This window comes from Colletotrichum abscissum, assembly GCF_030869225.1.
Source record: "Colletotrichum abscissum strain IMI 504890 chromosome Unknown Scaffold_30.1, whole genome shotgun sequence".
In the NCBI taxonomy this organism is placed as follows: Eukaryota; Fungi; Ascomycota; class Sordariomycetes; order Glomerellales; family Glomerellaceae; genus Colletotrichum; species Colletotrichum abscissum.
In genome coordinates this window covers 259,944-287,790 of record NW_026850210.1, presented here as the reverse complement: position 1 = coordinate 287,790, position 27,847 = coordinate 259,944, and the positions used below count along the sequence as shown (strand labels likewise).

At 50.6% G+C, this 27,847-nt stretch overlaps 14 protein-coding genes across 14 annotated transcripts; 4 read left to right on the top strand and 10 right to left on the bottom strand.

Annotated features, from left to right (window-relative positions):
* Positions 1-1,085: 1,085 nt before the first annotated feature.
* Positions 1,086-4,013, top strand: CABS01_11201 (uncharacterized protein; the record flags this gene model as incomplete). Its single annotated transcript, XM_060544556.1, has 2 exons — positions 1,086-2,738; positions 3,633-4,013. 2 exons carry the CDS (start codon positions 1,086-1,088, stop codon positions 4,011-4,013), a joined length of 2,034 nt encoding a protein of 677 aa, XP_060397804.1.
* Positions 4,014-4,200: 187 nt separating this feature from the next.
* On the bottom strand, positions 4,201-4,515 carry CABS01_11200 (uncharacterized protein; the record flags this gene model as incomplete). Its single annotated transcript, XM_060544555.1, has 1 exon — positions 4,201-4,515. The coding sequence occupies one exon, from the start codon at positions 4,513-4,515 to the stop codon at positions 4,201-4,203; it is 315 nt and encodes a 104-aa protein (XP_060397803.1).
* Positions 4,516-5,270: 755 nt separating this feature from the next.
* Positions 5,271-5,675, bottom strand: CABS01_11199 (uncharacterized protein; the record flags this gene model as incomplete). Its single annotated transcript, XM_060544554.1, has 3 exons — positions 5,271-5,367; positions 5,426-5,511; positions 5,571-5,675. The coding sequence occupies 3 exons, from the start codon at positions 5,673-5,675 to the stop codon at positions 5,271-5,273; spliced, it is 288 nt and encodes a 95-aa protein (XP_060397802.1).
* Positions 5,676-6,386: 711 nt separating this feature from the next.
* CABS01_11198 (uncharacterized protein) lies at positions 6,387-6,926 on the bottom strand (the record flags this gene model as incomplete). Its single annotated transcript, XM_060544553.1, has 2 exons — positions 6,387-6,814; positions 6,884-6,926. 2 exons carry the CDS (start codon positions 6,924-6,926, stop codon positions 6,387-6,389), a joined length of 471 nt encoding a protein of 156 aa, XP_060397801.1.
* Positions 6,927-7,801: 875 nt separating this feature from the next.
* CABS01_11197 (uncharacterized protein) lies at positions 7,802-8,225 on the bottom strand (the record flags this gene model as incomplete). The annotated part of the gene is made up of 2 exons (XM_060544552.1): positions 7,802-7,920; positions 7,976-8,225. The coding sequence occupies 2 exons, from the start codon at positions 8,223-8,225 to the stop codon at positions 7,802-7,804; spliced, it is 369 nt and encodes a 122-aa protein (XP_060397800.1).
* A 5,398-nt stretch (positions 8,226-13,623) lies between these two features.
* Positions 13,624-14,688, top strand: CABS01_11196 (uncharacterized protein; the record flags this gene model as incomplete). The annotated part of the gene is made up of 1 exon (XM_060544551.1): positions 13,624-14,688. The coding sequence occupies one exon, from the start codon at positions 13,624-13,626 to the stop codon at positions 14,686-14,688; it is 1,065 nt and encodes a 354-aa protein (XP_060397799.1).
* Positions 14,689-14,875: 187 nt separating this feature from the next.
* CABS01_11195 (acetyltransferase) lies at positions 14,876-15,589 on the bottom strand (the record flags this gene model as incomplete). Its single annotated transcript, XM_060544550.1, has 2 exons — positions 14,876-15,132; positions 15,199-15,589. 2 exons carry the CDS (start codon positions 15,587-15,589, stop codon positions 14,876-14,878), a joined length of 648 nt encoding a protein of 215 aa, XP_060397798.1.
* Positions 15,590-16,275: 686 nt separating this feature from the next.
* On the bottom strand, positions 16,276-17,284 carry CABS01_11194 (NmrA-like family protein; the record flags this gene model as incomplete). The annotated part of the gene is made up of 3 exons (XM_060544549.1): positions 16,276-16,722; positions 16,783-17,202; positions 17,252-17,284. The coding sequence occupies 3 exons, from the start codon at positions 17,282-17,284 to the stop codon at positions 16,276-16,278; spliced, it is 900 nt and encodes a 299-aa protein (XP_060397797.1).
* Positions 17,285-17,621: 337 nt separating this feature from the next.
* Positions 17,622-17,780, bottom strand: CABS01_11193 (uncharacterized protein; the record flags this gene model as incomplete). Its single annotated transcript, XM_060544548.1, has 1 exon — positions 17,622-17,780. The coding sequence occupies one exon, from the start codon at positions 17,778-17,780 to the stop codon at positions 17,622-17,624; it is 159 nt and encodes a 52-aa protein (XP_060397796.1).
* A 1,194-nt stretch (positions 17,781-18,974) lies between these two features.
* Positions 18,975-20,990, top strand: CABS01_11192 (L-amino acid oxidase; the record flags this gene model as incomplete). Its single annotated transcript, XM_060544547.1, has 4 exons — positions 18,975-19,385; positions 19,441-20,204; positions 20,270-20,314; positions 20,375-20,990. The coding sequence occupies 4 exons, from the start codon at positions 18,975-18,977 to the stop codon at positions 20,988-20,990; spliced, it is 1,836 nt and encodes a 611-aa protein (XP_060397795.1).
* Positions 20,991-21,704: 714 nt separating this feature from the next.
* CABS01_11191 (BZIP transcription factor JlbA/IDI-4) lies at positions 21,705-22,405 on the top strand (the record flags this gene model as incomplete). The annotated part of the gene is made up of 2 exons (XM_060544546.1): positions 21,705-21,924; positions 21,981-22,405. 2 exons carry the CDS (start codon positions 21,705-21,707, stop codon positions 22,403-22,405), a joined length of 645 nt encoding a protein of 214 aa, XP_060397794.1.
* A 1,278-nt stretch (positions 22,406-23,683) lies between these two features.
* Positions 23,684-24,476, bottom strand: CABS01_11190 (heterokaryon incompatibility protein; the record flags this gene model as incomplete). Its single annotated transcript, XM_060544545.1, has 2 exons — positions 23,684-23,785; positions 23,859-24,476. The coding sequence occupies 2 exons, from the start codon at positions 24,474-24,476 to the stop codon at positions 23,684-23,686; spliced, it is 720 nt and encodes a 239-aa protein (XP_060397793.1).
* A 218-nt stretch (positions 24,477-24,694) lies between these two features.
* CABS01_11189 (aldo/keto reductase) lies at positions 24,695-25,853 on the bottom strand (the record flags this gene model as incomplete). Its single annotated transcript, XM_060544544.1, has 5 exons — positions 24,695-24,716; positions 24,779-24,925; positions 24,982-25,202; positions 25,281-25,718; positions 25,815-25,853. The coding sequence occupies 5 exons, from the start codon at positions 25,851-25,853 to the stop codon at positions 24,695-24,697; spliced, it is 867 nt and encodes a 288-aa protein (XP_060397792.1).
* A 684-nt stretch (positions 25,854-26,537) lies between these two features.
* On the bottom strand, positions 26,538-27,700 carry CABS01_11188 (uncharacterized protein; the record flags this gene model as incomplete). Its single annotated transcript, XM_060544543.1, has 3 exons — positions 26,538-26,687; positions 26,742-27,276; positions 27,336-27,700. The coding sequence occupies 3 exons, from the start codon at positions 27,698-27,700 to the stop codon at positions 26,538-26,540; spliced, it is 1,050 nt and encodes a 349-aa protein (XP_060397791.1).
* Between the last annotated feature and the right edge of the window lie 147 nt (positions 27,701-27,847).

Here is a 27,847-nt window from a genome sequence, read left to right as displayed (position 1 = left end):
TTCTTGACCAACTCTTGCCAGAAGTAAGGTAGTATGCTGAGATTGTAGATATCCAGCGAAGTGAATCCGATCTTGAAGGGCCCTCCTGGTACCTCATTCTGCCCAATGCTATTTGAGTCATTTCCAATGGAAGGTAGAGAACAAGGGCCGAGATAAGATGCTGTACCTTGCACTGTCATTGGTTTCGGGGGGGCGTCCTGATAGCCCAAGATATTAGCCGACACATTCGGCCTACGATATGTTTGCCCGCAGAAGACATGCAATTCCCCGATAACCCCTCTGAGTTCCAATCTTCTGGGTAAAGTGCTGCATCTTGCCCCTGTTTAGTGCCAATGAACCAGGCTGTACGTCCTTTTAGGTTGAGGAAGCATGCCGGGGCGTTGCCGCGGACCGGACCGCTCACGCTTTCAACCGCCGATCCTGCGGAGGTCTCATCCAAACGATCTGCCACGCGATACTGGGGAAGCTTCCTTGGTGGATCAATGGACATGTATAAAGAATGCCGTCTTCATGAAAGGGGTTACATGTCCGATTTCCCTTATTGTTCCCCACGTGTGTTGCAGGTAGCAAAACCAAGGAATGGCGATGGCATTGACAGTTGGAGAGACCATGAGGACTCTCTTCATCTGCAATATCGCTGTGGCCACCGTCTATGGCCGATCGCACCAACTAAAGCTTGATCATGAACACTCCCTAACACTCTCACTAAGCCGGCCACATAACTTCGCATAATGACAATGGGGAGGTGTATCCGTCCGTTAGTAGTTGTATAGCCGGTTGACCAGATGGGGACAATGACGCAGAGGATCGACTAGGGTCCTCCGATCATCGGAGACTGACCAGCGGACGACTCCCTAAGGTGTGGACGGACAGCGGATACACAACGCGGCATGCGGAGAAGTCTCCGCGCCCGCATCGCTTGGCGGCTGTTTGACTCAATAGGTCGTTGGCAAAAGCGATTGATCTAAAGCGCCGTTGCGTCCCATCGCGTGAAGTGAGTTTTCCACAGCGTCATCTTTGCCTTGGTCGATGGTAACTATCGCAGTCACCGACGCAGATGGCTTAGGATGCGACCTCACTCAACCATGGGTCAAGTCCCTCTGCCTCTGAATGGCATCTCCACTGGCGACTCAGACATTGAACGGTCCAACATAACCGAGGTTACGAACATTAACCATGTCAAGGGGAAATCAAATCCTGCCGCGCTTGGAGAGTCAACCACAGTCATAGCAGATGGGATTGATATCCCTCTCAACATCGATGCGCTAGATCCGGCATTCCAGCTCTCAGAATGTTTGCGATCACACGGTATCGAAGGCCTCCTCGAGGAGGACTACCCATCATCCCTCGATACGAGATACCAATCACCATTCGCATGGCCATTACGAAAGAAGATCACGGTGCTCTTTGGGACCTTCCTCGCCTCGACCCTAGCCGCCTACTCTGCCGGCGCTTATGCCATGGCCGCTGCCCCCCTGGTTGAGAAATGGCATCTCACGAACACCCAATTCAACCTAGGCATCACCCTCTTCGTCTTGGGTTTCGGCTTCGCGCCCATGGTACTAGCCTTGATCAGCGAGATCTACGGCCGCTACTGGGTCTTTGTCGGTTCAGGTGCCGTATTCTTCCTGGGAACCCTGGGCTGCGCGGTGACACAGTCGTTTCCTGGCATGTTGGTCTCTCGTCTGATTACAGGCAACGGGGCATCAGTCTTTGCGACGCTGACCGGGGGCGTGGTGGGAGACGTATTTCACAAGGAGAATCGCAACACGCCCATGGCCCTTTACTCGCTCACGATCATGATTGGAACCGGGTTGGGTCCCATGATCAGCGGTATAATCGTCGACAACCTCCATTGGAGATGGATCTTTTACGTGCAGATGATCACTGTCAGTTCCACCACGTTAGCCATCTTTCTCTTCTTCGCCGAGACGCGGAGTAATGTTGTACTCGAGCGGAAGTGCGTAACTCTCAACAAACATTTCGACGGTATTCGCCTGCAGCGGGTCTCGTCGCCGACTGGGGACAAGAGTGGATTGCGGCAAGGCACCGAGCAGCTGAGCGAGGGTCAGTCGCAACCTGTTCGTGTCCAGTTCCGCGCCCATTTCGAAGGTCCTGAGCTTGACATGAGTATCCTTTGGCGGAGCTTCTCCTTCCCCCTGAAACTTCTTTGCACCGAATCCGTCGTCTTTTGGTTCTCCGCCTGGGTTTCATTCGCGTGGGCGATCCTATACATGCAGTTCAACAGTATCGGTCTGGCATTCCGCTCCGTGTATGGCTTCAACAGCAGTCAGGTAGGAGGTATCTACACTTCAGTCATTGTTGGATCGGTAATCGGGGCGGTGATTACAATCTTCCAGGAGCCGATCTTCAAGAAGTTCATGCCTCAACGGATGGCAACGCCGGAAGGAAGACTCTATTCTGCATGTGTTGAGTCACTCTTCCTGCCGATCGGGCTGTTTTGGTTTGGCTGGAGCTCGTCTACCAACGTACCTTGGATTGTGCCCGCACTCGCAATCACCTCCGTGACGGTTGGCATCTTCACCATCTATCTGGCTGTCTTCAACTATCTGGCGGACACCTACCACCGATATGCCTCCTCCGCTCTGGCAGCACAGTCTATGTGCCGGAATCTGCTTGCCGGAGTGTTCCCTTTGTTTACAAACATCATGTTCCAGAGGCTTGGGTACGGTGTTGCGGGAAGTCTTCTAGGTGGCATTGGTTTGCTTCTTTCGCTTGTTCCTTGGTTGCTGTGTATCTATGGGGAGAAAATCAGGGGTCGCAGTCCTTTTGCCGGGCAACTCAAAGCAGGATGAAGTTTATGTTGATGTTACGCCAGATGCCAGAGAGTTTCATGCGTAGGCAAAGCAATGATGATGACCCTTCTTAGAATTAGAAACGGTTTCCAGTATAGTCAACAAGCCATCGCTCCGTATGACACTCTTAACATCGTTGGTTCAGATGTGCCCGAACCTCGACCCCGGATTCATGGTCATTATGTAAATGAACCTCATGAATCAGGCACTTTGACATGGCTTCTCTGTGTATATCTTTGATCGGCTGATACAATAGCATCTTTTGCACCCAATATGGTTGATGTTACGTTGGTGTCATGGTGCTGAGTAACAGCCTTACAGGCAGCAGTGCTTGAAGGGAGTGTGAGTAAGCACCGTACGCTTAGTCGCTCGGAACAGATGTTTTAGTCGGACTATGGCCCTGAACTTATGGGTCTCGGAGATGTTGCTGTCACTAATGAGATCAATTGCTTGCTTCGAGTAAGCAAGATATTGGAAATTATTGCCTGTGAAGGGCGGAACTCCGCTGCTTCCTCCTTCTCTTCGAGTCTGATGCGGATTCCCCTCCACTAGTGGTTCGTCTAGGTATCGGTAGTCAGACGTTCCCGCTCAATGCGACTAGACATATGTATTGGGGTATTTCAGAACTACCTGCCTAAGTTGACCAGCGCGTAGAAGACTATAAATCCCACGAATACTAGACATCAACATCAACCTTGCGGTCAGACTTTCGCACAATCCTCAAATAGTCGAGGACAAGATCCAATATTCACAATGGTAAATTTATCGAAGTAGCAAATCTTGATAAAACCCGCATGCTGACTGCATCCACCTCAGGTTCAACTCACTCAAATCATATCTGGCCTCGTCTTGGTCCTCGGAGCGCAAGCTGCCGCTACGCCCGCCACACTGCAGAAGCGCGACACTGTTAGTCTCGGTGTCTTCCACGACGGAGGCTGTGCTGGCATTTATACCAACAATTTTGACGTCTCCTCTGGCCGGTGCCAAGATTTTTCGGGAAATGTCTACGGGGCATTATTCGCAAACAGAGGCGGGAACGTCTGCAAGCTCAAGTTCTGGGCAAATGCCGGGTGCAGTGGAAAGGCGACGGTCAGCACGGTCAACTCATACGAAGACCATTCTTGCGTTCCTGTTGCCAACAAGGACGGACAGTTCTACTTGACCGATGGAGCACGGTCTGTGTACATCACTTGCTGATTACTCCGTGCTATTCGATCCGTCGTTGAATAAAGAATTTCTCTTGGGTATCTTTCGCTCGTAAAACATAACTCAGTTGCCAGCTCCCCTTCGTTCGTCCCCTGCTATTCAAAAAGGCATCCGTTCCGCCCATAAGCTTGCAAATCGACCAAAGATTTTGAGATGGATTCAATCCGATCTTTCGCGGTCAATGTCCAGAGTGATCGGTGCCAGAGAAAGCTCCTGCGATTGCGGCATAACCTTGACCGATATCAGCGCTGACGCTGTGATGAGAAGATGATCCGCTTCCCACTGAGACGGCGCTATCCGAGCCAGAAGGCTTCAGCGACTCTCTGTTTGACTCTTGTGACGTCTTTTGTTGTTGGCGGATAGAGCTGCTCTCGATGCCCTTTCGTTCATCCTCGTCGAGGTCTTTGAAGACTGGGTCGTCGGCTGACAGAGCCCTCGGTCTCCCGACCCAGCTTTGAGAAGGCGCTTGTCTCGGCTTGAAAGGATTGCGCATGGTGTATTTATTATGTAACACAGGATGTCTCGATTTGTCGTGATGTTTCCGTGTTTAATGTCGATGACGGATCTTTGCGAGGGGCGGTCAACTTGTGTAAGTATGATGGTTTGGGTGTGTACGAACGTTGAGATATTGAAAGTATCAAACGAAAACCATGCAAAGGCTGGGGAAGATGGCGCGCACAAGCTTAAGTAGAAAGCTGCGCGACGGAGCCAAATACTGCCGAGTGCTGCGCCGCGCGCGTTGAGCTGCTATCGGGGAGGCCTACGGTGAGCATTTAGGCTGACACCGAAGGAGGCAGGAGGGGCGGAGTTGCTGTCCTCGTGGTTCCCAAGCCACGGTGATGCTTGTCTTACTAGCCAATCAGGACTGGTAACATTTGGTCGTGTTGAGTTTAAGCACTGGAACGAGGATGGTCCCCTGCCATGTCAGCCGAGCTGAGCCTAGCCTTGACGCTATCACCCCAGAATAACCGCCCGAGTGGTCTGGTAGACTGGTAGCGATAGCGAAGGCCGGCGGAGCCCTTGTGCTTAAATCGCAAACAGAGACAACTTTCATTCTGGTGTAGGGCTGATTGAGGGAGTGGGTTCATCGAAGGACCGAGGACCCGAGTTCTTGGAACGTAAGCAGCTATTCAAGGCTATAATCAAACTTATAGCTTCATTGGCAGCTTCGCTAAACTGCCTACTACTAGCTATCATACACCGTATGGCATGTCACCTGTGTGGCGCAAACTCCGCGAAATATGGCACCTAGGGGCACGGGATAACCTTTGTGCCATCCGAGGGACAGTACCCAGCCCAGTATGATCGCGTCGCCTTCTCGCAATTGTCTGGATCAGTCACGTCGCTAGCACCGAAGAATTAGGTTCAGTCAATAGATAAAAGTGTTCAGAGGATCCGCATACCGGTCAACCTGCAGATAACACCAGTTAAGCGTATCAAGAGTCTGAGATGACTGGCCTTTGGTCACAAAGACGAGGGCGTTCACATCCTAGGCAGTGTACGCGTTAGCGAGCTGGCGTTCGACAGATCGAATGGATGGTTTCTCACCTCGGTTTGATAGCAGCAAGTGTTGTCCTGTCTTGCTTCCAAGGCGACAGGGCTGGCCATGGCCATCACAGGCGCGGAAAGGAGGGCAACCTTAGAGAAGTGCATTGCAGGCAAGATGGGTCAGAAGATGTACGAGAAACTCTCCATGACGCAGAGGTATTATTTCAAAGCGACCCTTGACGGCTTTAATACCTGTACCATTCTACCATCGCTCGCGGAGAGCGCAAGGAAACCGTCCAACCTCGGCGCCAAGAGCCGGGAGTAAAGAGTGCACTGATTGGGCTTCGTGGACGTGTTTTTGCCGTTCATCCAGCGATATTTTAATGAAATGGCGAATCATGCGAGACTGTTGTGATTAAGGTTTGGGTAAGGTCCAACGACGTGAACCATATAATTAATCACAGGCGGGGAAATAGCGAAGCGACCTTATGCAGGCCCTTAAGCGATGCTCCCACCAAGAGTTACGATGAACTGTCCCGGCACTCTGACTCCTGGTTGAGATGATCGATGCCCAGCAATGGATTAGAGGCTTGATTACAGATGCTGACAGGTAATGACTTGAAACCTTCAGCCGATAAACCCAAGTGAATCTAATGCTTGGCTACACACACGGGCATTCAGAGATCCTTGATTCCCCGGTTCTTAAGTGCACATGATTTCTCTTGGCCCCGCAACAGTAGGGGGGAAGCTGCAGTGGACACTAGCACTCCTCGCAGCTTTACAGCGTAAGTAGGTAGAATGATGCGCTTTTGACCCTTCTTGTCTTTGCTTGTCTTCAGCCCGTCTACATTCTCGATGTAATGAAAGGTACGTTAATCAGTATCCCCAATATCCCTTGACCAAGAAGGCTCCGTAGCCCGCCAAAGCCCCGAGAACACCGATGCTGCCGAAATAACCGATGGGTCTGCCTTTGCCCATGCCTTCAGGCTTCATAATTCCAAGCTCGGCATGCAGCACACGGAGGGCAAAGAAGCTCCCGAGCAGCCAGCTCAGTGTCTTGCGGTTGCCTCCATTGACCTCGATCAGTGAAGCGAGGATGAAAGCAAGCGGCACGTTTTCGATGTAATTGACATGCGATCGGCCGGCAAGGTAAAGTGCATTGGCCTTGTATGATTCGGGGTCCGCTCCAGGCTTTGAGGAGTTGTCGCCCAAGTATTGCTTTGATTTCAGACGCTCGTTGACGACACGAAGGCTAAGGAATGCGTAGTAGATCGTGAATGGGAGCGCGAACGTGCCCGTAACAGCTACCCGAAGATGCAAGTTAGCTCTTAGGCAAACATATCTGAGGCTAAAATTCGGTGTCTAGCACATACGCAGTAGCCTGGGGATCGTTGTCAGTCCAATTGGTTGGCTCATTGTTGCGATTGATATGAGGTTCGTGATAGGAACAATTGAGAAGAACTCTATCCAACTTTCAAAAAAGTCGAATGATAAAGGCTGGTAGCGCAGCTGGGGAAACCTCGAGGATATGTAAGGTAGCTCGAGGCGGGTGCCCGGTCGCAATGACGATGAAGTGCCGCTAGTGCCGATACTCTGGCTCTCTTGACATCATGCATTCAAGACTCACCCCGTTCTAGGACAGGCGCCAAACTACGAAAGAGCCGTCTCCACGTTCAAGGGTCCAAGCTATGACAATTGTGCTTTCTGGGACCACGGAGCTATTCTTTTTGGGAATTTCGATTTGAAATACCTAACGGCACTCCTGATCCGAGTGTGATCGCCGATACCCTACTCCTGAGCACTAAGGCAATTAAGACGTTCGGGGACCATCAAGAGCATGCTCACCACTATGCAAACAACGTGCTTTCTCTGAAGATTTACTGTAATCAGACACGAAATCCAGCCAATGTCTATTTATTTCTACTGGGAATGTATGGTAGATGTCTCACTTGGCTGCTCGTTGACGGCTACAATGATACGTACGCTAGACCTTGAAAAGTTCAGCTATCATTCCTCACAAGATAATCGCGTCGGGAGTTTGTATATAGATAATTGATCGTGTCCAATTTCTCTATAGAAAATAGTACCTAAGGAGTGAATTACCATTATTATCCCAAGCCCAGTCACTGGCGTACATCCTTGTCAGTCGTGACTCCCAAGGAAGGTTCCATATGCTGTGTCTGCGTACAACTCCAACCCATGCGTTCGTGCACCATTTTCTCCGGTCCCAAATCGTCGAAGAAATCACAAACTCCAGAAAATGCGAGAGTCCCAATAAGTGATGAGAAAGGCTAAGAGCAGGTGACCTTGAAGCTCAAGAAGTTGTCGGCGATATCGCTCCACTCCTCGCAAGTCTGGACGCCGACTTGGCGACCCCCCTCTCCACAATCGGCTGTAGGGTAGGCAATCACTTGGCCAGCCAGTATTAGCCATTTGTCTCAAGAAACAGGGTATTAGGGTCTTACTCTCACAGCCCTCTGTAAGGCTGCTGAGGCGAATGGCCTTAACGGCATTGTCCGGTGCGTTGAACGTTGTTTGGCACACATCGGTTTGCGACTTTGTGATGGTCCAGATGCCGAGGTTACCGGCAGCTCCGCATCCCTGTTCGCTCCAGATCCGGAAGTCGGTGATGTGGGGGTCTTGACGGGGCACGGCACCGGCCTCGGTTCCGAGGAACAGGGCCGCTGCGATTGCGATGATGGTTGAAAAATGCATGATGGAATGGATGAAGAGGGTTTTGGTCTTTTTGAGGGGGTGCAAGGGGTCTTGAATGTACTGTAGCTGGAAGAGGAACAGAGTTCGGGTATGCAGCGTTGAGGTCTGTTTTTGTTGGTGTAATTGGAGTTTGGACGGTCCGAGGGCTGAGAGTGGTTGGAATGATGAGGAGATGAGAATCGGAAGAATGGGAGAGGACAGCTCACCTGGATTTATACCAATTCTGAACACGTCTGAACTTCTTGATGCCTTTCACAAAATTTGTTGGTCTTCTGGCGTATCTCCGTGATCATGCGTTTGCTTTCCTGCATCGGCCAACCCTGACGACGAGTGTGCTCTTCCGGGAATACGAACGATCAACATGACGAAGACTTGGGTCTTACATAGGTCTTACTCGTCTGTACGCACCCGAATCCTGCAGCAAACAAAGCTTTCGGACATACGGCCGCGCAGTGTCACCAGCATCCCTCCAGACCGCTTTGTCGGGACTGCCGGTCGTGGCTGAGCTCCTCGTATAGTGTTCTTTGAGTGGTATCTTGAGAAACAGAGGACCCTGCTGGTGAACCATCATCGGGGCAATATGGTCGCCGAGAAGTGATCACCTGCGATTGTCTACTCGTGTTAGTCTCGGGTCTCAAGGAATCTCCTCCCGCCCACGGAGGAACCCCGCAAAGTGAGATTCTTCCACACTATGATCGACGTGCTAGGCTCACACGGAAACGTCACTGTCCAGTCACACGTCCATGTCTCCCTTCAAGGTGATCCCTCCGATCCCCGGTTGCGCAAGCCGCAAAGCTTGAAAACGGCCACCGGTGGGACCTAGTTGGGCAATGTTGCCCTCTTTGGTCCACTAGCGCATGAGGCTTCGATATGCGATGCAGTGTTTCTCAACATGAACCTTGTGCAGTTCTCGGTGAGGCATCCAGTCCACTGATTACTATTATTCGATTGATAAGCGGTTACGGACTCTCCAAAAAGCGCTTTGGCTTTGAGTCGGACAATCGTCGTGCAAACATCGGAACACCATTGAAAACACACGAAGGCTCATTTTCTCACACACTGTACAACAAACATGACGCCTTTCTAGAATAGACCTAACATTCAACGGCGCCAGCTTTTCTTCAAGAGTCACAGAAAAGAGTGTGATTGCATGACTTTGGAATCGCACTCGTCTGTCTGTGGAAAATCACCTTGGTGAGAATTGAAACAAGCTCATGATTTTGTTTGAGGATCGCGAGAACATGGAAGTACTATTTTTCTGCTGTGTCGACATCTACCTATCCTACAATCTCACGTCCGCCATCTTAGAACAAATTTGAGTTGATCAGAAGCCTGCGGTCCTGACCAAGGCCATAACCCAGTATCAATGCGTAAATGGCGCGCGGTTTGGGCGAGTCGTTCTCCAAATGTCCGTTCCAAGTACACCTCACTGCGGCATAAGCAGGCTTGACCCGCAATACTAGTAGGCATAACGGTAATAATCCAATTATCATAAGGCATGGAGGCTTCCATCACGCGGTCAACGCGGTGCTGCAGGTCATACCAGGCTGCGATAACCCGACATGAGTTGCATCTACGTGATCCCTGCGTTATACCACCTTGAAGTGTTGGGGGGAAGAGGTTCATTGCTTGGTTCGAGCGTGGGAACGGTATGCCAGGAAAACGACAGCGAAAGTCGCAATCTGGGTAGACCAATTTTGTTCGACAGGCTGGACAGACTGGATCGGGCCTTGGGTACACATTAGTTGGCAGGAAGTCTTCAAGACCGTAATCTGAGTAATAGATTGTGAACAGACAACCTTTACAAAATATGTGAGCGCACGGCAGGACGATGGCGTCCTTGGGTGAACGTGGGTGCACATTCGCAAAATTTTCATGGCCATGAATTGCATGCAAACGACTGACTCCATCGGAACCAGTATCCTCTGAGGAAGGTAGTCCGTCTCCAACAAGATTCATAGGCTCTCTGCAGATTGCGCACTCAAGTGTCAGTCCGTTCCACAAGCTGGGGTTTGCCGTTAAAGTCCTTCTGAGTGATTCGAAATACATTGACGATGGAGCAATGGGGTGGTTTGACGACATGATGGAGGTGAACTTGTATTGCAAAGAATGAGATCGGTTGAGGCCTGAATGCAATTATTTCTGGTATATGTCGTTGTTGAAGTCAAATCACGTATCCTGTAGACTCGGATCCCGACCGAAATATGTAGTTGACGATGCTTTTGAATAAGTTTGTTCAAAAAAGAAATAAGAGGTCGAGGCACAATTTCCAAACTATCGATTGTCAAGCACCTCAGGTATCCGAGACAAAGCTCGAGGACAAGAGCTCTACTCAATAACTCAATTCGACCATTAAAAGAATCATTTCTTTTACCAAAAAAACAATTGCATTCTTCAATTGAGTAAACAATGAAAAGAAATCGAAGAAAATCAAGAATAGGTCGTGATCAAAGCCTGCATTCCAGTGGTTGGAGGCCGTTGCTCAACTGAACTAGAGTTAGTTGTAATCAACATCGGCAAAAGGAGCCCCATTTAGAATCCGCTTTCGATGATTATTCAATGTTGCACAGGGCTAATGTTCACCTGATGAGCTCGTCTGGACTCTTCTGTGATCCTGGTACAAGATCTGTGAGTAAAATCGAAAAATCACGAGAGCTCATGTCCATCTATCTAGGGGTCCAATTCGTCATCGTTACTAAGATATCAATAATGAGCTGGTCGCCAAGACCAAAGTCTTCCAGAGTCCTCTGTCTCTGGTCAATATCGGCGGCTGTCGAGGTGTCTTTGGTCGGACATGGGGGCTTGAAGTCCACAGTTAGTATCAGTGTTCCTTTCAATTGGCTACAGAAACTTTTCAAGACTTGACCCGCGAACATCTCGAGTCATTTTCTGGAGCACTAAGCCCTTTGTGACGTTTCTCGAGGATATCTAGATCTTGATTGAACAAAATTCATTGTTTCGCCTGTCGACACAAGTCAGACTCTGGCAAAAGTCTCTGCTGCGTTAATCACTGAATCAGGAGGCGTTCCCTTTTCCTGTAACATCTTACGCAAATAATAGCATTAATTCCAGCTTCCAGAAGAGACAGATTTCGTAAGACCTGGAGCCTGAAGCTATACAGGCAGATGTCTGAGAGCTTTCTGGTTTCGAAATACCATTGTCAACCATTACCAACGAGCTAATGTGTTCTTCAATCTACATTGACGGGCTGGTTTTTTAGACCAAATTCTGAGGCCTAGATCAGCACTGCATTCCGAGGTGATATCTCGAGAATTGTTGAGCTGACGCAAACGAGATGTGATATTCCAGGCGACTGCTTCTAGGCTCATATTACTGAATCACTTCTTGCTAAATAATTCAGTTGCTATGTCTCGCTCAGCTCCTTAGGCTCCAGTTTGCTAGCAGTGAAAGCCCTTCCCGCCATGACAATGCAACTGCGAAGATGTTAAGGTTCTCTGATGTATCTTTCAGGAGTTTTTCACTCAAAAAGCCTAGGTTCATTTCTCGTCTACTGCCAGCCTTCGTGCGATTATCGACCAAGTGATATATGTTTGGCTGCTAACGGCATCGACATACTCAAATGTCAGGGCTCTATATGTGGCTGATGGTGAGCCCGCACAAGTTTCATAATCCCTACCAGGCGACCAACCGAAGCGGTACGTGGGGGGTTCGGGATAGGGTGACAGATCATGCATGCTGGGACCACTATACTCATGATAAAATTGCGATTATTACCTCCCGTCCATTTTTAAAGTTGGCACTTCATGTCCCGCCTCCAGTTCGTGAGATGGAAAGGTTTGGCGTCAGTGTCAATCGAGACAGTGACCTTGCCACAGCATCCCCAAGCTATTTCGCATGTGATGTATCTACATATGTTGAGTGGGGTATCACCATCTGCAAGCCGTCTAGATAATTCGAAGAAGCTATGAGAACCAAACTCACAGTCGGGGGTGGAATGTCTTCATCGCATGATTCTCGATAGTTCTCATCGTAGCTCCAAAGTTGCTGACTCTCGAACATCGCACACCTTGTCCGTACTCGAAGTGACTTTGTTGGGCCACATTATGACAAAGATATCGTGTGTTAATTGCGGTAACAAGTCTATGGGATATTAATCATCGGCGATCTTCTACTTGATTCTCATTTTCGGGGAAGCCCGACAGGTGGGTATTGTGGGTGACCGAAGCGACCGGAGGGCCACAATATTTTGGAGTCTTAGCAGGATGGGCCAACTACCACCCTCCCCTCACAGGGTAATACTTTCAGAGATTCGCAGGATCCGCATAGAGACGAGGCAAATCAGTTGTATACATGTATGTCAGTCAACGCAATATCAGGACATGGAACATCTCTCAACGAAGGCATTCTTCCGCCAAAACACGCGGCTTGGCTGTTTCCCGAGTAGCTCGGAATGCGGAATAGCCGCATTGGATGAGATTTTTATCAAGCAGTGCGTTGAAATCATCTATGTCTACCGGCACGGTTGACCCCTACCTAGGTACTTCATGGCTTGACCTGTCGGATAACAAGAAACAAAGATATCCAATTAGAATCACGGTAAAAGCTGCCATATTGCTAAAGTCAGCCTTGGGTTGGATGCGACGTAAGCTATCGGGTGTTTGGTTCATGAGTCGTCGTGTTCGTCCCATCCGCGCCTCCTTTAATGTTCTATGCGGGAGGGGCATTTCCTTCTAGAACCCGGCCAGGGAGGTCTCGCGAGGTCCGTAGAGACGTTGACATACACACAAACGCGTCAGTGATAGGACTTCCGGTGGGACAATCCGGGCCAGAGCCTCGGTGTCAGTAGGGGTAGGGAGGCGGCCCGGTAGGCTGAGTCGGACGAAGCGGGTATTGTGGGCCTGTTCTCCCACCTCCCGAGCGCAACATCACCCACGTTCCGGGCAGAAAACTTGCCCTCTTTCCCCTTGAATCCCGGGGATGTACGGATCATTCACGTAGCTTTCTCATGCTAAGCTACGACCACACTCTATTCCTGGAACGATGGGTGCAAAATCCCGTAGACCAGATGAGCCTGTTCAACCAGATTCAAGGGATTACGAATATGGATCCTGGTTCTCCGACCTACATCCACTCTATCGGGACGGCCTAGTCGAGGCGCAGAGTAGTCGTAATGGGAGCTCATGCGAAAAGGGATGCCAAGTTGTGGGTAACGAGAAAATCAAGATGAAGTTCAGAGTGAAGACACACATATAAAGCAAAGCTGCTATTACCGCAATAGAGGAGATTCTGAATCGTCAGAAGCAGCAACAAAACCTCATCCAGACCTTCACTAAGACTACTTTCCAAGCTTTTCCGCTCAATTACATCGAGATCTCTCTCCTTCTCTCTCTCTCTAACCACGTCTTGGCTTTGACTTACACACATCATACACGACAAGATGAAGTTTACTACTCTCGCTCTCGCTGCTCTCTCTTTGGCCGCCACCGAGGTCATTGCTCACCCTGAGAAGCTGACCAAGGAGAACGCAAAGAAAGAGGCAGCTCTTGCTGGTCGTTCAACCAACAAGTGCGCTGCTGCAATCGAGAAGCGCAAGGCTGAAATCATTGCCAAGCGCTCTCAGCGCCTCTATGAGCGCCGCGTCGAGAATGGCGACATTCTTCCAAACGTCCACGGCATGTCTAAGCGCAACACCCTTCAATACACCAGCATCCAGAACAACACCTGTCTCCTGGCCCCCGAAACTATTTTTGGTCCCTACGGCGTGGACGGCGAGTTGGTCCGTCACGACCTCCGCGAAACTCAGTCCGGCATTGATTTCTATCTCGACATCGGAATCATTGATGTCGAGACCTGCGAGCCGCTCGAGGGTGCCTCGGCCTCTATCTGGGCCTGCAATGCGACAGGCTCATATGCTTCCTTCACTGGCATTGACCCCGACACCTCTGAGTTGCTTGATGGCTGGAGCAAGCGATCTGATGGCACTACCGACGATGAGACTTTCCTCCGCGGCATTCAGGTCTCCGATGAGGCTGGTATGATCGAATTTCTTACCAAGTTTCCCGGCTACTACACTTCTCGCTCTACCCACATCCACGTGGCTGTTCAAGCCAACGCCTCCGATGGTGTTGGTTTCAGCCAGAGCGCACTTCAGCACGTCGGACAGCTCTTCTTCGAGGAAGACCTCCTTTCCCAGGTCTACGCCGTTAGCCCCTACTCCGCCCACCTCGAGACCTTGAACCGCACCACCAATGCCGAGGACTCTGTCCTGTCCAGCGCTAGCGAGGACGGCTATAGCCCCTTCATCAGCGTCTCTCTTCTTGGAGACACCGTTGAGGACGGTCTCGTTGGCTATATCACCATCGGTGTCAACTCTACCGGTGACAGCATCGCTACCACTGGCACCGATGTGAACCCTCAAGGCTGGATCCCCACTGTTTCTGTAGGAACAGAAAAGATGGCGCAGGCTACTGCCGCTGACCGTGCTGCCGGTTACACTTCTTAAGCGAACAGTAACATTCGGATTCGCCGTTGTTGATCATGGAGCATTGCATGGCGGGATAGGAAAATGGTAGCATAGCATGGCGTTTTAACATAGATGGTTGTTTGCAATAGATTTCATTTCATTCCACACACTCTCCGTTACTTCTTTCTTAAAGCAGATTGAGTGGACTTTCAAATGTGCAAGTGATTCATGGAAACCAGGAGTATGGTTCTCGGATCATTCCCCAGATCATATGAGGACGATGCTCCCCAAATTTGGTCAAGTCAGCGCGGTGTACTTCGATATCATCAAAGCCGACTTTTTGGTAAAGAGAGTGGCCAGCCTCTGTTGCCTCAAGATATATCGGAACTTCTAATCGGAGTGATTCCTGGATCCCGAAGGCCAGGAGATATTGCCCCACGCCGCGGTGTTGATACAGGGGTTCTGTCACTAAGATATGAAGGTCTGCCATCACTTAGCATTAGGGAAGCTAGTCCTTTTCAGACTTGACGATATGGAAAGACGACTCACAAACGCACGGCTTGTAGGCCATTAGACGGTCTCTCATTAAGCCCACGCCTCCAAACACCAAGCTGCAAGCCTCCTCATTGCAACTTTTGCCCCAAGAATGCAGTTTCCCTGTGCTCAAAGGCATGCCATGTTCGTAGACATGCCATTTGGCAAACCCAACGATTGCGCAATCACCTCTTCGCTCCGTGTCTACTGCCACGAACATTCGAACGGTCGGGTCGTCTCGAAGCTGCATGATCAAGTCGGTGGTACGAAGCCCTAAGAACCCATCTTTCGGGACGTGACCGGGAAACATAATTTTAGTGAAAGGGCTTTTGCCAAAAGCTACGTGCCCGACCTCTGCGCATCGCTTGAGGTCGCTCTCGAGCGCAGTTCGAATCTCTATAGGCATGATCATAAGATGTTGTCGGTGATGATATAGGACTGGGCGAGTTTACGAGCTCATCAGTGCAAGTGGGATACCGAGGAACTAAAGCACCATCGCAAGCATGACGTTGAAGAATTTGTGGAGCAAGCGAACTCGATGATGCACGCCAGCATATCTCTTGTGGACGCAAGACAAAGTTGAGGAATCATGAATCTGTGCACAAAACAGAGTTTAGACGGAGCCTGGAATGAGCACTTCCCGAAAAGGAAGCGCCGTTTGGTCAGCGAACGATTGGGGTGGCGAAGGCATAGCTCAACTTGATTGAGTTTATCTGCGGCTTCGGCTGCATTGCCATCAGACGAAAGGACATAAGGAATGGCATGTGGGACGTATGGGCGGTCTCAGACTTTGCTCATCTATGTCAGTTGAACTTTCCTCAGCGTCTCAGGCTTTTCTAAGTTCTTTTGTGCCTACTAAGTACTATGATGTTCCCTAGACCGGATGTTAAAGATTAGTTCCTACGGCGACGCGGCGCTCGACATATGGCCTCTTGTTATTCCTGCCATCGAGATATTCATGCCTCAAACTTAATGATCAAACTTCCGCGACGGCGTAATTGGCACGAGCAAGACAAGTTAATTTGATGAGGCGATAGCCTCTATTGTATTAGCATCTGCTTATTTTCGCTTATTTTCGTTATTCATAAATCTCTACTTCCACGCGGACAGAGCCTTCTTGGTCTCAGACTTGAGGTCTTCCTCCTGCAGACCCAACAACTTAACCGCCGCATTGTCCTTTGTGGCATTATCGTTGCCATCAGCAAAGCTGTACTGCTGCAACAAGTCGATAAAGGCGCTGAAGTCACCCTTGGACAGCTTCTCATCCGCAATCTTCTCCAGATCGGCAGTCTTGACGTTGCTGACGGTGAAAGTAGAGCCAGTCAGCTCCTCAACAACCTTGAGCAATTCGCGTTGAGTAGTCGTGAATGAAGCAACGTCAATGTACTTGTTGGCTGTCGCCTCGGTGTTCTTGAGCACGCCAGCAACGGACTTTCCAATAAAGGGAAGAGATGATGGCGAAACAGGCTCGTTTCCAGAGTCAAAGATTCTGATAGCCTTGTTCTTGATATCGAAGCCCAGAAGGCCACCGCTAAAGTCCTATGCTCGATCAGCACGCTGACTACATGTAAAGATGGGAGAAGGTGATTATTAGCTTACCCAATCGAAGAAGGGCCCAGTGGCGATACCAGTCCACGTGAATGAGCTGTTCTTCTCAGAGAGCTCAATCAAATAGTCAACAAACTCAATCTTGGGAGTCAAGATGCCGCCAATCTTAGAGCCGCGGGCCTTGCGAGTGTTGATTCCGAATTCTGATGGGATGAAACGCTTAACTTGAGCGGCAACAGCAGCGTCAGCGAGTGTCTTTTGACTTCCGAATCCAGCATTTCCGACGACAGACACGACGGCGTCCTGGCCCTTGAAAACTTCTGTGACAGCTTCGACTGAGGAGAGATCGATCTTCTTAACAGTGGCCTCGGAGGGGAATGTTGCGCTGGACTCCTTTCTCGAGACTGCTGTGACTTCAAACCCGGCGTCAATGAGGCCACGGACGATGCTGGGGCCAAGGTTTCCGGAACCCTAGTGGAATTAGTGTCGGAACGTTAAGTGACATGATAGGTGAACTTACTCCGACAACAGCGACCTTCTTAACGATAGACATGTTGAGACTATTGGACTTGGTTGAAGACTGTGTTGGAGTTTGGAGTTTAAGAATTGGAGAGTTGAGAGTTGTTTTACGGGTTGTTATCTTATTAGCTGCGAGTGACTTCAATTCCACCTTTATACTTGGAGGTTGGGCGCAACCTGCTTATATGCTTTGCTGGTGGACAGCTGTCTCCAAGCTTCACCCCGCCTCCACCGAGCTATCGCGCAATAACTGGAGATCTCGCACGATTGTGTATGCATCACGCAAGATCCACCACGGTTTCGCACTCAGTATTATCAATCAGCATCTCTGCCGTCTGGTGTAACGGCCCCCTCCCGGCGAGCGGGCATTGCTAAGGCGCCGACCTGGCCCCCCTATGTCCCGGCGCTCCCACCGCGTCTTCTCGGTAACAAAGTGCTTCCGGACTCATTTTGCTTCCGAAGAACAGTGGTGGCTTTGTGTGCAACACTAATAAAGAAGGTTCCGGCTGCCGAGTGATGAGGCGATCCATTTAGACTCGGCACGGTACCCTCCTCTCGGCAGCTAAATGTCTTGGGTTTGCCGCTAAGTTTATCGGGCAATAGCAGCATGGTATTTCAAAGGCGGACGCACGGGCCGGGACAAAGGCGGACACGGATATTTTGACTAGCAATTGAAGTTTGAACAAGTCGCTTCACCGATCCCACACCGGAACAATGCTGGTAGTCTTTTTGGACACATGTGCAAAATACAATTGAGAGCTTCTAGCAGAAACGATCTGCATTCGTAACGAGTCCATATTACACATCAGAGAACAGCAAGCTACCCTGAACGAAGTCTGGGTACCTACACAACCCGTGCACAAAACATACAGCGACAGCATCCCACCGGTCTTTTTACTGAGCCATTATATCCGAAAATGATTATAAAGCCACCTGGCGCAAAAGCAGTGTTCTGATTTCCTATCCCTAACTCAAAGAACAAGATTTCTACTGAAGACTAAGAAGGGGACTTTGTCGCCGATGGAAACATGTTTTCACTCTCTGAGCTGCCTTTCAAAATTGCATGGGGTTCAACGTCAGGCGGTTCCGTTGTCTGAGAAACAAGGGGCTTTTTTCCCACCAAAAACTAATACATATCCAGACTGACTTCGAAGGTTATTCCTGCTCCATGCTTCATATTCCACCTACCCGGATCAAACCTGCGCCCCTATACCCTTTCTGACACTCCCACTGAAGGGAAGAGATTTGACGTGGCTGCGAAAGATATGTGATGCTCAGCCCTCTCAGCTCAACTGCTCAGAGGTATGCTAGGAAATGAAGCCCATGCCGTGCACCTCCAGCAGCTCGGAAGAATTGCGTGTTTGCGGAGACCGTCTTGGGCCTGGGCCGCATTCCAGAGCAGAGGGGTCCAAACCACGTGTCGAGATTTAGGAGAAGAAACGAGGAATGTGGGCTGGAACTCAGTAAGACCTGAGTTCAAGATATGCAAGCCCTGGATGGCCCAAGACCCTGGGGAGCGAAGTTGGCATTCTGTAGACATGGTCGAAATGCAGGTCCATGTTGTGAAGTGTAAACAATGCAGCCAAGATGCCGGTTAACGACCATCGCTATAAATGGAGATGTTGATGCCGCCATCAATAACGTAGTCACTTGTGTGCAAGGCAGAGGCCAGATCCACGTCTATCAGCCGCGCCGGCTATCATACAGTCTTTACCGCCCGAACAATGTCGCTCTTCAGCACACGTACGCTCGTTACCGCCCTTTTGTTGGCACAGTCATTCGCTTTACCCGCCCCGGAATCCAAGTCAGTCCAGCTCGAAGAGAGAAACATCTGCAACGACGGCGAGCTTGCTGCCAAGAATCCGCGCGCAGCTTTCTTCCGCAAGGTCGTGGATGAGTCAAACTATAGCAACCATAGTAGAGTACCGACGCCGAAGGATGTTCCCCTAAAGGTCGGCATCATTGGCGGTGGAGCTGCCGGACTCTACGCTGCCATTCTACTTGACTCCCTCGGAATTGACTACGACATTCATGAGGTCTCTGGACGCATTGGCGGGAGAATCTTCACTTACCATTTTGATCAAGAGGCTTGGGACAAGTCCACACCCGTAGACCCTGCCTACTATGATTACTACGTGAGTTGTTGTCGCTATACAGCGCACCATTCCCTGGCTAACATGATCACTGCAGGACGTCGGCGCCATGCGCTTCCCTCCGATGCCTTACATGAGCCGCATCATTGGAAACGACTCATGGAGTCTTATCCCCTACATCAATGCGAGGGTAGCTGAACGCGACCAGGTTGTTAAGAAACACTACATCTTCAGAACGGACAACACGTTCAGACGATTCAATGGCATCACCTCTCTTCTCCAAGACCCGAACTCTGCCTCCCCTGCTAGGTACGACGTTCCGGTATTCAACTCGACCTTTAACACGCAGTCTGCGTACAATGTGTGGAAGGCTCAAGTCAGCAGCATGACGACAGCGCTCTCAGCCAATTTTGACACAGGTTTCAACCTCCTCATGAAGTATGATTCCATGACGGTCCGGGAGTTCCTCTTGGACCAGGGCTTTACCAACACCGAGATCGACTGGATGGAGACCATCAACGATGCCACAGGTCACTACGATATGTACTCCATGTCTCAAGCCGTCCTAGAGCAGTGGATTTTTGACAGTGCAGATATTGACAACTGGTCGCTGATCAACGGCGGTATGGACATGTTGACCAAGGGCATGAACCTCATTGTGAAGAACAAGCCCGTTCTACACAACAGGGTTTCCGACATTAAGAAGAATGCCAATGGCTCCTTGAAGATTGTCGTCAACGGCACCAAGGAGTACGACTACGCTCATGTCATCTCAACTGTTCCGTTGGGCGCCCTCCAGGCTATCAATATGACCGAGCTAGAGCTCAACTATTTCGAAAACCATGCCATCCGCTCTCTCAAGTAAGTCCACTTACCTTCTACTTCAGCCGGGTTTCTTCTAAGCCCAAGCTAACTTCGTACTGAAGCTACGATCCTTCGACAAAGATTGGATTCAAGTTCAAGACTCGCTGGTAAGCTGTTTTCCGGCCATAGCATCAAACTTGGGGTTTCAACTAACTCGCTCATTGCAGGTGGGAAAACCTCGCCACCGGTCCTTTCAAGGGCGGTCAATCCTTCACCGATCTTCCCATCCGCCGCTGTGTCTACCCCTCCTACGGCGTCGATGTCCCGGGTGCCCCGGGAACCATGATCGCCAGCTACGTCTGGGGCCAGGATGCCTCCAGACTGGGCTCCTACATGAACCCGCACAATGAGAAACAACAGGCACCTTATCAGCCAGAGAGCATCGACGTCATGGTCGACTTGACTCTGAGGAACCTGGCAGAGCTCAACGGCGTGTCTCACGAGTTTCTTCTATCGCAATTTGAGGGATACCACGCCTACGACTGGTACGGATCGGCTTATTCCAACGGCGCCTTTGCCATCTTCGGCCCGGGGCAGTTCAGCAGCACGCTGCCGTGGTTGATGAGGCCTTCTGCTGATGGCCACATGCACTTCGCGGGCGAGGCGCTGAGTTCGGGCCACGCTTGGATCATCGGTGCGGTCAACAGCGCCTGGAGAACTGTGTTTGAGATTCTTTGCACTGAAGGTCTGGAGGACAAGAAGAAGCAGTTCGTTGAGCAGTGGGGTGTTATTGATGAGGTTGACATGGGCTGGTATGACTGGTCTCCAGAGGGGTTTCCATGAGGGCAATAGAATCTCGGCTCTAGGCACGGGGTTGCGGGGTGCATGGTGCAGCAACGAAGCCAGCTAAAGGTTGCGCGCATCTGTCTTCAACCAAGTATCTGTATTTCATTGTCTACTTTTACTACCAAACTCAACAAGATATACGTAATGTTAATTCTACAATCACGCAGATATCCGTAAAGCCATCTGTGTTGTACCGCAATGCGCGTTCACTGTTTGCGAAAATTGGTTTTGGTGTTTACGGGCTTCGTACAATTACTGGGATGTTGTCCCCTGCCTCGATCTCTGAAGCTACACCAAACTACACGGACCAATCTGAGAGCCGCTCGTAGGAGCCGTCATTATGAGCCATCTCGACTCATCCACACTTCCTAATCTAGCTCACCGATTCCCCACCCAACCAACTCCCTTTCTGATTTGAATCTCTCCGTCACTCGTTTCCACGTGCCGTCGCTTGACAACATCGTATAGTACAGAGAGACTTGAATTCCCTGGATTGTCTCGAGACGTAAGTCAAACCAATCTTTTGTCAAACACTTCTGCCTCTCATTCAAAGAGAGGCCCAATAATCTGACTCCATGGCAACACTACAATCATCCACATTTCCTACGTGCAGCTGGACTCGACCCGTATTCTACCGAGAACAGCAGCCAAAGGAGCCGGAACCACCTTGGGGAGCTTACCTTGTGGGATTCTTGTCAGGCGATGAGCCCTATGTTTGGGTGGCAGGGCATCACGACAGATTCAGTAGATGGACCTCAGCTTCCAGACTACCAAATCCCTCTCGATCCACAACTTGACGCCGATGAGTTGCCTCGAGCAAGTAGTCAGGGTGACAGCATCGCTGCGCTGGGGGCGTTGCATACAGGTCGAGGAGATGTCTTTCTGGGTATGCTTGGTAGCATCGAGCCTTCCCAATCACCAGGACCGCATGGTACGTTCAAGTGGTGTTGATTCACCTAGCCATCTTCTTACTGATATCCATCTCAGACTGCCAATCATCTCAAACAGCCACTCATAGAAGCCCACCGGAAAGCATTCCAATCACCTTGGATAATCCCGAGTCCATCTTCTCCTCGACCTTTTATTCGAGGAGGACCACTTCCGATCCTCTGCTTACACAGCCTTCAGCCCCCGCAACTCAGCGCCGCGGTCACTCCGCATCTGGCACCAAACGCAAAGCCAACGGATCTCCAACCACTGACCTCGACTCGATCGATGAAGATAACGCTAATGCTATCAAAAGACAGCGCAATACTGTCGCAGCTCGAAGATATCGTCAAAAAGGCCGTGACCGCATAACGGAGCTAGAATCTGCTCTCAAAGTTGTCGAGGAGGAGCGTGACAGACTGAAGCTGCAGCTCGCGAGAAGGGAGGCCGAGGTTGACGCGTTGAGAGAAATAATGAAGAAGTAGGGTGTTACTGTCTTCCACCAGAAAATCGTACCATGTGTTAGTATGAAACCCTCATTCCTATCATTCGTCGCGGGCTGGCATGAGAAACAACATCGCTCCCAAAGTGTTTGATAATATTGCATCTGATGCATTACTCCAATTTCGATTTGGAATCCAGTGCGCGCATCGTGGTGATTAAGTCCTGAGGCGGTTGTTCAGGCTGCCTCTCCAGATGTATCATTACATCAACAACGCTATGATTTTCCTTTTTGTCCCAATTCACCACCGCCCCAACAACACCCCATGGGAATTGCCGAATCGAGTTCTGTTGAAGAGACGCAGTTCTGTCAGAATAGCGCATGAAAGAATAAAACCCGATGGATGCGCCGACATTTGAGGGTGCTGGTGTGACTTTACAGCGCCACCTTTGCTCTGGAGATTGAGATTCTGGCCTTGAATCCTTTCCATACAAGACAGCAAACTGTAACACTCGCCGTTGCCCTTTCAACTCCTCTAATTCAATCACGAAAGCCCAGATTGGATCGCACATAAATGCGACTGCTCTTCTAAACTCCCCCGGTTTCGTCTGGAAGGCGTACGCATCCCCTTTCATCTCCATTTTCAGAGGGGGGTACGCAGTAAGAACGGTCGCAGACACAGCCTCATTCCGCCTGTCAAATCGCAGCCGGGATTTCTCGGGCTTTAGATTCCAGGACTCTGCTAGAGATTCGACGTAGTACGCTGGAGTTGCCCGGAGATAGAACGTTGTCGATTGAAACATCTCTAGCATCGCAAAGGGGACCGCATAGAGTCGATCTGTATCGCGCCGATACGCCTTAGCCGCGCAATTTGTATACTTATCTTCGTCTGAAAGCATGATACAGAGACAATATATGCCGTTCGGTAAATGAATGTTCAAATCAGTCCACGCAAGCCAAGTGTTTGGATGTGGGTTCAATCCCCTGTTCGTGAACATGGTAATTGAGATACCCCGCGGCGATAACGCAGGCGGAGAGAAATCAGGCCTCAGATGCGGTTGATGAACGTCGGTAGTGACGCCATTCAGATAAGGCTTAATGCACCTGAGCATTAACTCTTTATCTGGCTTGATCAAACTTGAACACGTTGATCCTCGCACACTGATCCTTTGCATGCCACTGTCAAAATCTCTTTTAATCGCAGCTTCCGAAACATGGCTCGTATCTATTCTCATAGTGCCGAAGTCTCTCGGATGCGACGCAAGGGCCGATGAGTATATTCTGAGCGGCTGGGGCGACGTATCATATGACGTCCAGGCCATTAAGCTATAGCCTTCAATGGTTCTGAGAATCTCTTCTTGGAGGCGGCGGAACGCACGGTCTCCCTCGCCATATAGAAGCGGCATGTTGACGTCAAATATGCCTAACAGGCAATAAGCCATGTCTTCGACGCGAGTTGTTTCTCGGCTGGCAGCCCACTGCATTCTACTCCACACAGTGAACTTTGACAGCTTTTCTACGCCTTCTAGCTCGAGAGCCTCTTTGTCGATCATGGTGTGTTCGTGGATGATACCCGAAAGATCACTCCTCGTCCCAAGAAAGGACCAGTCTGAAACATGAAAGTCGACTCTTTGCGGTGCAATAAGCTCTTGAAGAGTCCACCCCCGTGTAAACCATCGGCTCCTGAGGAAACCATTCTGATCCTTTTTGATGGAGGTAACATAATTCGAGTCCAGGTCAGGAGCGAGATTCAGAAAGCCAATAAGCGGGGCGTATCTCAATGGAGGCACATCTTCAAGGTAGGCGTAGCAGATCTCAGCTTCTCTGTACCAACGGAACATGGAGTTGATGGCCTCGGATAGCTCAGAGCTCGAAGACTTGTCGATACAGCATGTGTCGATCCAGATCCAGTCAAAGCCATCACCCAGAGCGAGCGCACAAGCGCCCTTGATCTTATTCCATCCAGCTTTGATACTAGAAGCAGCCCAGTCTCCTGCTTCCGTATCCTGGAGAATGATCTCTTCCGAGCCCCATGTATGGGAAAGAATGGCGTACTTGGGTCTTTGGCTCACAAACTCCTTGACCTTGAGCGTCGTGGTGTTTAGCAGTCGCATGTTGACGGTAGCGAGAGTAGGGGTTGGCGCGGGGAAAGCAGGCAAGGTGAGGAAATTCGACCAGATTCCTAGGTAGTTCTCAGCCACGTGATGTATGCATCCATTTCAGCTGAGGCTGAGTTATCTGCATGTCGCAAGTGGTTGATTGGTCACAGTTAAACTTAGCATAGGATCATGGGATTGGGAGTTTTTCTATTTCAATTTTCTAGTGACCTTATTTAAGGAGCTTCAGTCGGGTCCCTATCACCTTTTGTTAGCCTCGCTTTCTTAGACACACTTCATCAAGTCATTTGACAACATACCAATCGGTCACCAAGTGCTCATCGAGCGCGTCCAATGCAGCCAGATCATCCTGAGAGATTTCATACTCGGCCACGTTCGCATTCTCAATGAGACGCTCCTGGCGCACACTCTTGGGAAGAGTAATCATTCCACGGTCCAGAGACCAGCTACAGAGGCATTAATCAGATGCTGTGACCATATTAAAACAGGGATGATAACTCACCGAACAAACAGCTGCGCAGGAGTGCAGCCGTACTTCTTGGCCAGCTCCAGGATCTTGGGGTGCTTCATGCGCATGCCGCGGGCCAGCGGCGCGTAGGCCTCAATGGCAATGTTGTGCTTGGCGCAGGTCTCTCTGATGCGAGTCTGCGTGTTGAAGGGGTGGACCTCGATCTGGTTGATGACGGGTGCGATGCGAGGCTTCGATGCCATCAACTCTTCAATCTGTAAATCTTGTCAGCGTATCTTGAATTTCCAAACTCAATGCCCCAGCAGGACTCTCGAAAGTCTGAGCAAACTCACATGAGCAGCACCGTAGTTGCTGACACCACCCATCTTCACCTCCCCAGCATCAATCGCATCCTCAATCGCTTTCCAACTCGTCAAACGTGCCTCCTTGCCACCATACGGACTATGCAGCAAAAACAAATCAATGTACCCCAGCCCAGCAACCTGAACAGACTCCTTGATCGACTTGCGAACGGCGTCGTACGAGGTACTGCTGCTCGCCAGCTTGCTCGTGTAAAACACGTCGTCGCGCTTCAGACCCTGCGTGTTTTGAGGGCTGGCAAGGAAATCGGCAATCGCTTTACCTGATTCCGCTTCGTTGTCGTACATTTGCGCGCAGTCGAAGCCGCGGTAGCCGGCGGTCAGGGCCCATGGGATGGACTTTGTGGCTTCGCGGCCTGACATGCAGTAGAGACCCAACTGAATCTGGGGGATGGACTTGCCATTTGCGAGCTTTGGTCTGCGTTAGCTTATGTGCCCGGAGTTACGGGGCTGTGGATAACATGGATGGTATCATGATGACATTCAGGGTCAGAGGTGAGAACTCACTGTGAGGCGCGTGGCCAGAGTGTACTTGTTGGACGCCATTGTGATTGCTTTGGTCTCACTTTCGATATCGTAGGATTCGACTTTGGAGAGAACAAAGTGAGAAGGAATCCAGAATTCACTCGGAGTTGAGAGTCGCAAGAGTTGTCGCCGACATTGCGGGCTGTACCCGCCGTGACATCACGCTGAAAAGAGGGGCGGTGGCGGGGCATCATTCCGCCCCGGTTTCGGTCTCCGAACGAACGTCTTGAAATCTCCGGGAGCCAAAATTCAACTCGGACCTGAACACAGACGCATCTCGGGAGCACACTGTCCCACCATTGGTTCCATGGAGATATTCTTGCGCTATTTCCTTGTCAAGCTCGCCCGATCCCCGAGAGGATCGTACGAGTAAGGTAGCATCAATGCCAGACCGGGCTTTTGCACCACACTTGCCCCGCGGTTTCCAATACACCCGGAGGTGATTCCGCGGCACAAACTCGAGCGCCGCCTAAAGTTTCCAGCGCTGGGTGTCACCAAAGAATAGGTATCGAGCAGACAGCACTCAACTTGCACGAACATCATGAATCGTCTATGCATTCTTCTCACGGGGTATCTAGGGTGGTTGCCTGCGACTCACTTACATCACCTCAAAACAATCCCGCAGCTCCAACACGCAATCGCAATCTGTAAATCAAAGGTAAGTTGATGCTCAAATGCTTATGATACACCCCACGCCAAGCGAACTCAATCGTCCCACTCCTCATCCAGCTGGTCTATCAGTCGGTTCTCATCTTCACGATTGCGGCCTCTGCTCGGTGACCCAGACAGATGGCTGTATCCTCGTCTCCCGGGAAGTAGCTGTGCACAAGAAGAGGTCGCGATAATGAACATGTCCTGCAAATCATGTCAGAATCGATTCTGAGAAAAAGAGTCGCGAATACTACGTACACTGACAAAGCCCCAAATGCCAGCCCAGAGGCTGTAGTTGGGAAGCTGTCGCCAACCGCGCGCATGCGCGACAGTCCTTTGGTAGAACACGCCACCTCCAAAGTAGACGAGTACGGCAATGACAAATATGATGGCAAACACACTGCCGGGACCAACGCTACCGGGCTGGTGAGGTTCGGCTCTGGGGCACGCATGCTGGGAACGGGCCTCGAAGAAGTACGCGCAGTCATCGGGGTCTGAGCCGACAAAGGAGATATGCGCAGCTCCACCGACCTGCTCGGTATCGCAATGGAAGGAGATGGTGGCAGACTTGCGGCGCGTGGTCGAGTCTGAGTCGTCCTTGTCGGCGGTGACCTTGTTTTGGGTGTTGCCAAAGGCGCTCAAAGCCGTGGATTCCTCCTCGTCGGCGTACTTGTTGTATGACGCCCCATCATGGGCTTTGGATCGTTTCGATTTGGTCTTGCCACATGGGGAACCGTTCTTGTACTGCAGGACGAGTATGCGCCCGCGGGTCTGAATGTCCATGGATGATGACCTGAAGATCGATGTGATCAGTACTTGCGCGTCCGGTGAAGAGTTTCGTGGGATACATACCCAATGGAGTACACCTCATTCTTGTATTCGTAGAACGCGCTCACGTTCTTCGATTCGGTCTTTGTCAGGCCTTCAACGTCGTCAAGTGCCTCAATGACTGGCGCGCAAATGTTCAAAGTGAAGTTGCGGCCATAGTCCCATCCTCTGGCGTGATAATCGGTCGTGACGCCTGACTTTGATGACTTGCCCTCCTCCGGCTTGACGGCGATATCCGGCCGCAAGTCATAGAAAGCCCCGCTGCCGCTCTTGGATGCCGCCGTACATGCCGGTGCACTTGTTGTCGTTGAAGACGTCGCGGTATCGGCAGCGCGAGCTGTCGCAGCTGCGAGAAGGAGCAAAAGTGTCGAGGAATGTAGGAAATGCATGATTCTGACTCTGTTTCGGTGCAATGCCGATAAGGATGAGTTGGAATGAAGGATGGTTAACGTCGGCGCCCCTGTGGACGCGGGGGTGACGTTGGCGCGAGAAGACCCCTAGGGCGTCAATTGGAGACCGTCGGCCACTGGGAATCC